General features: G+C 39.1%; 1 protein-coding gene across 1 annotated transcript in view; it reads right to left on the minus strand.

The window, feature by feature from the left end:
- LOC149078287 (calmodulin-like) overlaps positions 1-6,590 on the minus strand; it is a 72,084-nt gene extending 65,494 nt beyond the window's left edge. Inside the window, exon 1 of the mRNA XM_089241930.1 lies at positions 6,042-6,590. Within this exon, the coding sequence (XP_089098056.1) occupies positions 6,042-6,212 (171 nt within the window). The 5' untranslated portion in view covers positions 6,213-6,590. The remainder of the gene's footprint in view (positions 1-6,041) is intronic.
- Positions 6,591-12,294: the final 5,704 nt, after the last annotated feature.

A 12,294-nucleotide genomic window follows, 5' to 3' on the forward strand; every position in this document is an offset into this window, starting at 1 on the left:
CGAATATCAACGATTCCAGCACACAATATCAGATTGAGCGAGTATCCAATTATGCGGGAAACAATTCAATTGCAATTCTACAGCGTTAGTATAGATTGTAAATTGAAAACTGTTGTTAATAAAACTTCTGGAATAAATCAGACATCAAAAATGAAATGAAAATTATATTTAGTTATAATAATTACAACACCCAAGATTATTACTTTTCATTAGGAAAGATAGCGTCCTCTATTGGCTCCGCAGAGAATAAAAATAAAATAATTAAATGTACGCATCGAAGACAACTTGATTACTTGAAGGCCAGTACTTGCGCTCAAATGTGTGTGTGTTTGTTCTTTAAATCTTAACTCAGTTATATACTTTCCATTAATTCTACGTCTCATTCCATAAAACATTACGTGTATAGTAGTTGACGTGTGAAGCGTAATAATCGATTAAGCGGGGAAAAAGTCGTTGAAATTATCATATTTTATAAGCAGTGCAACACTGTCTTTATGGACAATTTTTTGGTTCTGGACGATTTTATCAAGTGGGGTATCCGTTATCCGATTAAGCGGGATTGATTGTATGTGAAGAATAAATCTCTCCGGAGATGCCCTAGTCCCAAAGAGAGCCGCTGTGGTGGTCGAGGGGCTATAGTGACGGACTCTCATCGCGAGGGTCCGGGTTCAAACCCCACCGTCGCCGCAGTGGTGGTCGGCTGAAGTTGATCTTTTGCGGTTCCCAACTTCGAGGCGCGAATGCTAGAAGGTCTCCCCCGTTAAAAAAAGCCTCGCCGCAGAGAGCAACAGGCATACAACGTTACAATTATTCATTACACTCACTATGAGTTGAGAAAAAACTCGTAGTTTGAAAAAAATTGATTGCAGATGTCAGCACTACACATGATAAGCATTACACAGAAACAAACTTCACGGAAGATTCACTACGCGCGCGCACACACACTCACACACATTCCAACATGTACCAATTCTTTAGAAGTTCCGCAGAGGAATATGGACGAAGTGCATGTGTCTGGTTTAGTAGTAGTGGTCCCCAAGGGACAATCTGATGAAAACACCTCGTGTTATAGAGCCTTGGTTGCCAGAAACTTCCAGGTCTGAGGGTCCCCAGAACATCACCTAGGAACCCATGATGCTGTTAAGGTCATTTTTGTCGCACCACTATTTTCTGCACACGAGGGCTAATTAGACGGGGCCCTTTAATTTATTGCCGAATCCGAACGGCAGCTTTTTTTATACTCACCGAGAGGTTGGCGCGCTAACCCATCGGTGCGGGACTCCTAGCGGTAGCAATCTTTTTCTGTGGTTATGCCATCGTTTCTGTTGTACCCCTATGCCAGAAAAGTTTGAGACAAGGACTCGCGACACCTCTTAACATTCTTTGGTATTATAGGCGAGTGTCTTATCGACCTGTGCTACCATGTCCGGATGCTGTTAAGTCAGCATCACAACCTAACGGTTATTCCATTCACAGCGCTCCTTTACGAGGACGCTGCCTGAACTTAATGCTGATTTTGATGTACACGTAGCATTGCCATATAAAAAACGACACTTTCATATAATGTGTGATGAGTATTTTTCCTGCAACCCTCATTTTGACCTCAACACATATAAGTTGTAAGTCGCGAGGAATTCATAGTATTCCAAGAAGAACCCGATTAGAAATCACAGACACGTGCGCATTTATCGTGTACCAGGCCATTGTCACAAATGGATTCCGATGTCCTCTTGCTGGATCCCTGTCGAGTTCCGGATCATGTGGCCTTTCGAATAGACCCCAAGCCAGATGATCTGTTATCTGAGATGATTCTGTAACTAATAAATCACTGGCAAATATCATATAGAAGCAAAGGCCAGTCGGGGTGAATGAAAAATTAATTTCGGTCCGGTTTCATCGACGGCGGCCCGATGCATTATTGAGTGGAAATACTTACATAGAGAGAAATGGTCACTCATTCGTTTACACGACAAGGACCAGGAGGCTTTAGGGCGAGGGAGGGGCTGCTGATTATGGGAAGAGAGCTTTTCTTTTGCGTCTCGATTATTGCAGTTACCTTTATCATTTGTGTGTGTGTGTGTCTCGCTTCGAATCATTTACTTCGTGGTATTGGTATTCCAGTAGCGCTTATACTCACACATACACTTATACTTGTTCGTACCGTTCGATAAAACTATTATCAAGTAGACGACGGGCAATGTTCTTCTACGAGAAAGAGGATGGGTCACCATTTATGACGCGGCCGGGCAGTTACACGAACAAAATACCAGCGGGAGGGGTAGGCATTAAGAAAATTGACAAAGCATAAAATACCCTCACTCGTGCCAGACGGTCGGTTGCCCTCCTACGAGAATAAATCTTCGCGAATCGGCAGAGAATGATGACTTAAACTTCGGTTCATTTCATTTTTGGCCTCAACATAAAAAAGCCGATGGTTTTAATAAAATCGGCTTTTATCGAACCACGGGGCCCAGGTGCTTTTCGCTACCCATTCTGATGTCATTTTTCCCAATGCTAGACGAATGATGATACATCTCTAATTTCTCGCGATGCAGCATAAATGAGAGTGAAACCGAGTTTTAAGCCGGGCATTACACTTATAAAAGGTTTAGAAAAGTTCTCTAAAAATAATTTGAAAATTGCAACCAATAAGCGCAGGGCCGTGACTGTAATTTTTCCGTCCGGGACAAACATTATTTTTCCGCCCCTACAGCTTTAAAATTATGTAATTTTGTAACGGTGGTCTTTGTTTCCATCTAAATATGCCACCACCTAAATTTTGCTACCCGGGGTAGTTGCACCCTTGCCTCCCCCAGTTACGGCCCTGAATAAACGTATTGGCTGCATTCCAGCGAATGTAATCAATATGCTTATTGGGTGTTTTTTTTAGGTTTTGTAAAAGATTTTTTATCAAACTTTTATGGTGTAATCTCGGCCTGACACTCATTTATGCTGTTTTTCTTCAACTTTTCCCCATTTTTTTTTATATTTCAAATACCTCAGTGAATATAGCACTTATTAACGTGGATTTTTTTCTATTGGCCTCAGGAGAGACAAGGCAACACTTTCTAATTGGGTTTTTGAGCACAGGGTGTCTGTATAATACGTTAATTTTTATATTTTAATAACTATACATTTCCTTGCAACATGAATGACGTTGTTTAGTTGAATTTAGTTTTACACGTTATTTGGAAACTTCTTTCTAATTGGAAATATGCCTCAAGGATCAGCAGTTCGCCAGTAAAATGCAGTGCAAGATGTCAGTTATACACCCTGTGTATTCATATACACTACACGCGCTGGCTGATTTGGAAGCCTCGTGACTGAAACACGCACGCGCGCACACACGTATTGCCACATAGGCAATGGTGTAAATAGTTTAAATAACAACCAAATAATTTTGACACGACCTCATCTCTTCGTGTTAAAAACGTATTAAATTGTGTAAATGGTGACAGGACCGGGGATTTAGTTCGTCTGAAACAAAGAAAGATTCTTACTATGGAAAATATTAATTCGTATGCAATAACAAGAATCATAATTTATATAAATTTAAATAAATCATAAATAAACTTTGATTGGCTTATACAGTTATAATATGTGCTTAGCCTATGAACCAGGGGTTCTCAAAGTGTGCACCGAGGAGCAGCGGCGGGACAAAATTCTTTCGAATAAATCCTTTGTTTAAACTGCTCTGGGGAGCCGCGGATAAGCGTTGATTAGGGTAAGAGGTGTCACGAGTGGAGAGAGTTTGAGAGTACCTGCGCTATGAACTATAAACATGATAACTGATGATCAATTTCCAAATTAAACTCCAGAGAAGTTTTTTTGACATGGTTTAGTAAATTCAATTAATTCAAAAGACTGATTTTTTTTTCGTTCACGAAATTTCGTCTGATTTAGCGAATTTAAATATCATTTCAGGACACAATTTTTCGAACGTCTTTGCTATATCTGGGAACCTGAGCTTCTCAATATCTCATGTGCTTCCGCTTAGCTTCAGTAACGCGCGTCCCTATGTTTATCAACGCAGTGCTTTTAAGAAGGTGACGGTGGAGTCACTGAGTAATTTCAGAGGTGTCACGACCCTCGCAGCCCAGTTTTCAAAAACAACTTTAAAAAATATTTCATTCAATCACAAATAAAATGCTGAAAATTTCGTGTCAATTTGTTCTGTCAAAATAAAAGAAAGAAGCAATGAATTATATATTGTGAACTTTTTGAATGTGGTTTTCTCAGATTGCAGTTTTTAAGTTCATCGGTAAGATTAAAAAAAAAAAACTTCTATCCTCGAAAATTCTGAAATTTTCCAGAAATGCGACACGTGTTAGTCGGACCTCGGACTTCTGATATCTGACCATTCGTTAGAATTTTATGAATTTTTAAAGGTTGAAAAAATATATAAATATCAAAAAGCTAAATTCAACATTTTTTAAAGTACTTCCCATTAGTCAATTGATAATTCAATTACTAACACATGTCGAATAAACATTTCTGCAAAATTTCAGAATTTTCGGACACACAAGTCCTTTTTTTTAAATCTTACGGATAAGCTCAAGAACTACAATCTGAGAAAATCGCACTCAAAGTGATTTTTCTCGTATACATTTGCACTATAATTCGTTACTTTTCTTTCTCTTATTTTGAAAGAGCAAATTGAGACGAAATTTTTAATATTTCATTTGCAATAACGGAATGAAATATTTTTTTAAAGTCATTTTTTAAAATTGGACTTCAAGGGTCGTGACAACTCTTAAGGGCTCTTCTAAGAGATGCACCTCGTACTTTGTTCTAAATTAGTGGATCTCAACCAGGAACTGTATTCCCTTGTGGTCCTGAGATATTCGGACTTGGTCCATATGTGAAAATCCGATGAAAGGGGAGAGCCATGACGAGTGTGAAGGGGAGCCACAGAGAGCTGTTAGGAATTTGAATTTTCAAGTGAAATATGGTGGGAGAAAATGTTACTGCTTTCAAACCCCAGCAGAGCTGTCCTTAGAACCAGGAGCCATCTTTACGCACTGGCCCATGTGGGTATAGCCCGGGGGTCTCATATCCTTGGGGGCCAACACGATGAGATTTGGTACTATGATTTTCGAATGCAAGTATGTAAATATGCAAGCTGTTACTTCCAGCTAAGTATGAGACCCCAGAACATCACCCATAACCCAAGGACCCATGGTGTTGTGACGGCCATTCATAAAACAATTTACAAGAAGAAAAAGCTCGCTGAACTCTAGCTCAGGGTAGGCACGGACCCTGAGTGATATGTTAGGAGGGTCGATTATAGGTTCGTGTTGTGTGGATTCTCCTTTATTTTATACATTTCATTCGACTCTTGGAAGGGACGAGCACTTACCTTTTGGATCTATGCTTGGCCCAAGATTCAAGAATTCGATTTTATTCCTAAAATATTTATTCATTATAAATTTAATTTTTATTCAATTTTATATTCGGTAAGTAGAAAGAATATCGATCTGGGATGAGCGGGAGGGGGGGGGGCTGGATAAGACAAGGGGGGGGGGGGTCATAATAGGAAAGCATCGTCCAAAGGAAGCCATGGCTGAGAAACACTGTTCTAAATAACTTTACCGTTGTGAGAGTTCCTTAAGACAAAGGTTTCCAACATTTTTGTTTCCCCCCAAAAAAACCTTTGATGGTCGCGAGACGGTTCCACGGAACCCAAACGGACAGGAATATTTCTCTGATGCAGATATTTTTATTGTGACACCAATTAAAAATTTTGAAGCTTTCGATAAGGCAGAACCCACCACGAAAAATTCTCACGGGGAACACCAGCGGAGAAAAAGAGCTGGATATTATTTGAAGGGTCCCGCTTGGTTGAATGGTGCAGGTGAAAAGTTACAATCAATCTCAATAATTAATTAACACCAGAATTTTTCTTAATTTTAATTATTTTTTAGCGTTCTTTCCCTTACTACCAACATATTTTAAACAATAAATATAGTAAATGTTTGGAATTACGGTGTGAAAAATCTATGAATTCAAAGCTCGATAAGTAACGTAACCGCAGCACGTACTTTGATTTGTTCCACGTGGTCCGGTTCCCAATTCCTGCTGGAATCGTCAACTTTCTCTCCAACTTTCGGAGCACGAGACGACGACGTCGTCGCCGCCGCTGCCGCCGCACCGCCACCGGACGAGGACGATGAGTGTCGGGATACCGATCCCGGCATTTTACTCAACGACATGATACTGACTGACGATATGATAATTAATCATGGGATCAGCGGGTACAGAAGAGATCAAGAATTTCGTATCACCGTCGAGTTTATAGTAATAATAATAATAATCGTTGACTTTTCGGGGAAGTCGTTGTTTTTGATGATGTCGGATGAGCGGAGAAAGAAAGATGATTCCGGACATTGCTCGGTTGTCCACTGAGAGAATGATGTTGCTCTCTGCTCGCACTCTCTCTTTCTCGATAACACTCACTCCTCAGGAGGAGACTCCCGAGACTTTTAGTCACACATTCTTCTCTGTGTGAGTGGGTCCTGGCAGGATTCAGGTGAAAGGGAGAGGACAAACACTGTACGACGCGCACCAGCCAGCGCAAAAATGATAATAACCGCACCAAAAAATATGGAATAAAGAAAATAAAGTTCTCTCTCTCTCTCTCTCTCGCTCGCAAAAGCCGCGGCGCGCGCCTTGGACAGAAGCCAGAAAAGTCGCGGAAAACGCCAAAAAATGAACAAGAAAAACCCCAGGTCAGTTTTATGAATAGCAGTAAAATATCATTTGCAGGCGTAACGACGATTATGATCTTCTTTTTTGTCGAAATCTAAAAATGAAATGAATCAAATAAAAGACTTTTTTTTTTGGGTATTTCTCGTGTCGTTTCGGTAGGAATCTGTTTTTGAGTGGCATCCGAGAAAACTTTCGATCAGTTATTCATTTATCGGAGACACCGTCAGATGCGAACATAATTTCGCGGGCAGTTTTCCAGCGAAACCAATAGAGAGAGAGATGGAGCCAAACACAATTGAATACATTTTCACTGGGAGACCATTTTTTTTTTTTGGTGCTGTATTTTACGTTTGCTTCAATCTTATGGACTTGAAAGGAAAGAGTCGTTAATATTTTTATGCAGATGGTGAAGACGATGAATACGATGCAGTTGCGGGCGAGCCAAATATACAGGCACTGGAAAGTTCCTCTTCCAGCCGGTTGAACACAAGTTAGAACAGTTCTGACGTGAAAACTAATGAATGTTTGCTAATGTTAAACTCTTCTTTATGCCTTATACTATGTGGGTGTGAATTTGCTGCCGACGGAAATGGTGACTTGGAAGCATGTGAGAAATGATTTTAAGGTTGGCAGGATTTACGTGCGCTTCTCCTCTCCTCTTCCGTGGTGTATGTGTCTGTTGTGCGTTGCCTTGATTCACGGGAGAAATTAAAAATGATTGTCTTCCGGATATAAGTTCATTTTTATACTTATTTTTGAAATTTGGGGGGGGGGATCAAAAATTCCTGATAATAGTGGTGTTAGAGAGCGTTGTTTCGAGGAAAATTACACGTGGGACATAAGGTTTTCGAAATACACAGCGCCATCACCGGAGAGGTGAAGAAGTTTTTGAATTTCTAGAAGTGAATTTCTGCTTGAATTTTCGGTAGGAATCTGTTTTTGATTGGCATCCGAAAACACTTTGAAATACAGTGGAACTTCGGTTAGCGAGCTTAATTCGCTCCGCCAACGTACTCGTTATTCGAATCAAACTTCCCCGTAAGAAATAATTGAAACTTGGATAATTCATTCCACAATCATTCCTTGGCATAAAAACGACTAATAAAAACGACATTCAATCAATATTTCAACACAATAACAATATAATAAGTAAGGCTCGGATTTTTATGACCTAAAGATGAAACGTCGTTGCCGATTAGTTAAAAAACCTGAATTTGAGGTTTTTTAACCGATCGGCAACGACGTTTCATTTTTAGGTCATAAAAAAAATCCAAACCCTAATAATAAGTAATTCACACACACACACAGTACGAAATAATCGTACAATAAAATAATACAATAACGCCATAAAATAAACATGTAATACAATGATGTTTATAAATTCGCTTACGGCAAGTGACAAGAGAGAGAGAAAGAGAGAGGAGGACTATCGTTTTTTAGTACGAACTTACTGTTAATCTGCAAACTCTTTGTGTGACTTTGAAAAAGAACGTTTGCAATGAATGGCACTTGCTTTTGCCTCCTTTTTACAAATCTCTCTAATTTCTATTTGAGAGAAGTGAGGGATTCCTAATCATTTCTCTCTCCTCTTCTTCAGACGCTATGCCATCCATATACTCTTGCTGTTGAATATCCATCCGTGTTCGTCCGTGATCATGCTCTTCCACTGCTTCTTAAATGTCGTCTTCATTCACCCCCCCCCCAGCCCAATGGTCTTCCGACAAGGATACAATCTCTTCGACAACTGTTGGGACCTGTTATGACGTAGCCTTTTCACAAAGTCACGTTCAATAATGCAATCACCTCGCAGTTTTCTCCAAGCAGAATTGGAAAGAAAATTTCAAGCACACACAAACGCGTGGTTACAATGTTGCATGTAGTTTCGTATCGTAAACAGTTTATTTTTCGAGAGAGTCACGATGACTGGAAACTGTAGTGGAGAATATTACACAAAAAGGTGCGTGGAACACGAAGTTTTTGCTCGTAATGCGAATCATCGCTCGTTAACCGAATCAAAATTTTGCTTAAAAGTTTTGCTCGTTACGCGAATCCATCATTTACCGAATCACTCGCTAACCGAAGTTCCACTGCAGTTTTCCATTTATCGGAGTCACCGTTAGATGCGGATATAAATTTGCGGGCAGTTTTCCAGCAAAACCAAATAGAGAGATGGAGCCAAACACAATATCGAATACATTACACCGGGAGGCAATTTCTTTTTTTTTATATTGTATTTTACGTTTGTTTCAATCTTATGGATTTGAAAGGAAAGAGTCGTTAATATTTTTATGCAGATGGTGAAGTTGATGAATGGACTGAAATCGCAGGCAAGTCAAATATGCAGGCACTGGAAAGTTACTGTTCCAGCGGGTTGAACACAAGTTTAGAACAGTTCTGACGCGAAAACAAATGAATGTTTGTTTGCCGTTCTTTATGCCGTTCCCTACGTGGGTGCAATTTTGTTGCTGACGGAAGTGGTGGTTTGCAACAAAGTGAGAAATGATTTCAGATAGACAGAATTCGCGTACGATTCCCCCTCTTCTACAGCGTGTGTGTGTATTTTGCGTCGCCTTGATTTACGCGAGAAAACAAAAATTATTGCGTTTCATATAAATTCACTTGCATACACTTATTTGCATGCTAAAACTGGTAGTGTTAGAGGGTATTATTGTCAGAGATCGACAACATATAACTATAGAGTGTCATCCCCGGAGAGGTGAATAAGTTTTTGAATTTTCGGTGGTGAAATACTGTATTTGCAAGATTTTCGATAGGTTATCGTTTTTTTTTTAAAGCACTACCTTGATTGAAATGTTGCATGGAAAAGTGCACGCAGATTTTGAAAGCTCAAGGGAGGCGCATTTATATTTCGGAAGCTCGATGCTTAAGTAAAGCCATCGTTTGAGCGAAAGTTCTTGAATTAGTAGCCTACATCCAGGTATTCATTGGATTCATTTTTCATTGAGCGAACGGTTAAAAAAACTTGGTTTTATGGTTGTTCAAATTTACAGAATTTAAAACTCCCTCGAAAACTCGGGGGAAATTTTATACAACACTACCATCGTCTATAACGATAATCGCCTATATAATGTTATTCCTTCCTGGTCCCGATATACTATTTATAGTGTTAACGAAAGAAGGATGGAAACATGCGTGCTGCTTCAAGCTGATTTTTTCAGGTTCTCATAGTAGCCGGCGATTCCACCAAGTCAAAGCTCTAGTTAGGCAAGCCCGCCTTCAATAGAGTTATAAATGATATTCCCGCTAGGCTCCGGCAGTGCTGTTTTCATAACCTTGTTGAATACACGTATTTTGTTGCTGTATAACTTTCGTTTGTACAGGGAACCCAGTACATGTTTCAGTTCAGGCAAGAACCAAATTTTAAAGCCAATGTCATCCTGATTAAGAATACAGAAAATGCTTTTGCTGGACTACCAAAGTTTTTTGGTAAAAGGCAGAGATAAAAAAATGGTATTGGTAACTCAAAAAAACTCTGTACTACTAAAAAAAGGGGGACTAAGTAGCGGAAAATGTTTGAGTCATCACCGGGAACCGGTATTGGTATAACATATAAGTCTATTGGGGAAATTGAGCCATTGAAATCGATTCCGTCAAAAACTGTGTAAACCCAATCTCTATAGGACACTTTGTAAGAAGGAAATATTGTAGTAATTGTGCTTAGAAGAGGGGGAAATGTTTTCCAGGACTGGTTATATGAGTGTAGCAGAAAAACTAGCGCTATTGTGGATTGCATGGAGCCTACAAAAAAAAGGCTTGAAAGTGGCCAACAGAAAATTAGACACTTTTTCTACAATTGGTCTAATAACGCGCAAGTGATCAAATTATTGAAAAGAGGACCTTCCTCTGCAAATATTATGTAACCAAGAATTGAAAGTTGTTTTTGAGCTTATAAAAGGACCATATACTTAGGTAACGTACCCATGTGCATTTTTTTATTGATATGCGAGAGTACTTTACCTTCAAGCCCAGTGGGTTACATTGCTTCAAGCATGTTTTACAGTATTTTAAAATACGAATATTTGATGTAGGGCAAAGTTACCCAAACGATTGGGCTACTTTGGCCCAAAATAAATAAAACAATCATAAAAATCTAATAACAAGTGGATTTGTTGTATCACAGTCCTCTACAATGTCGGATATGAAGGGTTAAGCCTTTAAGTGTCATTGACGAGATATCTCGTCTCCTTGAGCTCCCTTTTTTTAGCATTGACGAGCCCAGATATTTTGTAAATCTGATATTTTTCAATGAAAGAATTTTATTCATACTCCTCGCTAGAAATTGGCGAAAATTGGAAAAACGCCTACTTCATTATAAAGAGATACGATATTTTACTGGAGGTTTAGTGATTTTTCTACTGTGCCACAAGTGCTGGTTTATGCCGAGAATAGTATACAGTAATACAGTCGGCCCCACTGGCACCAATATTTCTCCCACAGAGACAATGTTAAAATTCCCCGTTTAATATGATAATTTCAACGACTTTTTCCCCGCTTCATCGAATGCTGCGCTTCACGAGTCAACGGTTAACACACATCAACCACTATACACATAATGCTTTTATTGAATAAAACATTTGGAATCGATGGAAAATATGCGAATAAGTTAAGATTTAAAAAACACACACACACATATTTGAGAGTAGGTACTGGCCTCCAGGTATTCGAGTTGTCTTCAATACGTGCATTTAATTATTTCATTTTCGTTCTCTGATGAGCCAGTAGAGTGCGCTAACTTTCATAATGAAAAACAAAAATCTTAGGTATTGTGATCGTTGTAATTAAATAAAAATATAGATAAAAATAAGAAGAGGTCGTAGCAGAAACTGTATTTCCAAGTTTGTTTCTCGCGTATCAGAAATCAGTCTTGGGATCCAAAACCAAAAAAATGGAATAGCCCACTTGTAAAAGTTATTTTTCGATTATTATCAATCTTCGACTTTGTTCGGCTATTGAAGCACTTGTTATCGTTATCTCTCTATCGGTTGTCTTCCGTATAACAACACAGAACTTCAGATGTCACCAAAGTATTCGGTTAGAAAAGAATCGTGCTGTTTTTTATTAGCTTTTATATGAATGACATCATCGGACAAGTAAATACGTCTCTCCGTCTCTCCGCGACTTTTTTTTTATGCCACTTAAATATTCCGATGTGAACATTCAGATGATTATGTTCATTATAAGAAATTCTTTCAGTATTACTTCGCTACACTCGGAAGCTCGGCCATGACGGTTGCCTCCAGAATGAATCCTGAAGTAACTTCTCATTGGGGAAGAGGGTCTTTGTGTGGCTTGATAATATACAAAAGTAAGTACGATCCAGTGGTGTCGGAGTCAGGGTTGCAGTGGTTGCTCGAGCACCTTATAAAAGTATTTTATGGCAACTGTCTGAGCACCCCCAGAATTAATTCAGAAAACAAAATCTCCTACATAATGCTCAGGACAACACTCACAGGTTTGAAACACTTCCGACGCCTCTGGTACAACTTGTCTAAAGGCAAAAATTACACTATAAAAGTTTGATAAAATTCTTTTTAGGAAACTTGAAAAATGTAACCAATAAACTGA

The sequence above is a fragment of the Pholcus phalangioides genome, unplaced genomic scaffold, assembly GCF_987345545.1.
Source record: "Pholcus phalangioides strain wild (caught in Gottingen) unplaced genomic scaffold, Ppha-v1.0 ptg000014l_1, whole genome shotgun sequence".
Classification (NCBI taxonomy): Eukaryota; Metazoa; Arthropoda; class Arachnida; order Araneae; family Pholcidae; genus Pholcus; species Pholcus phalangioides.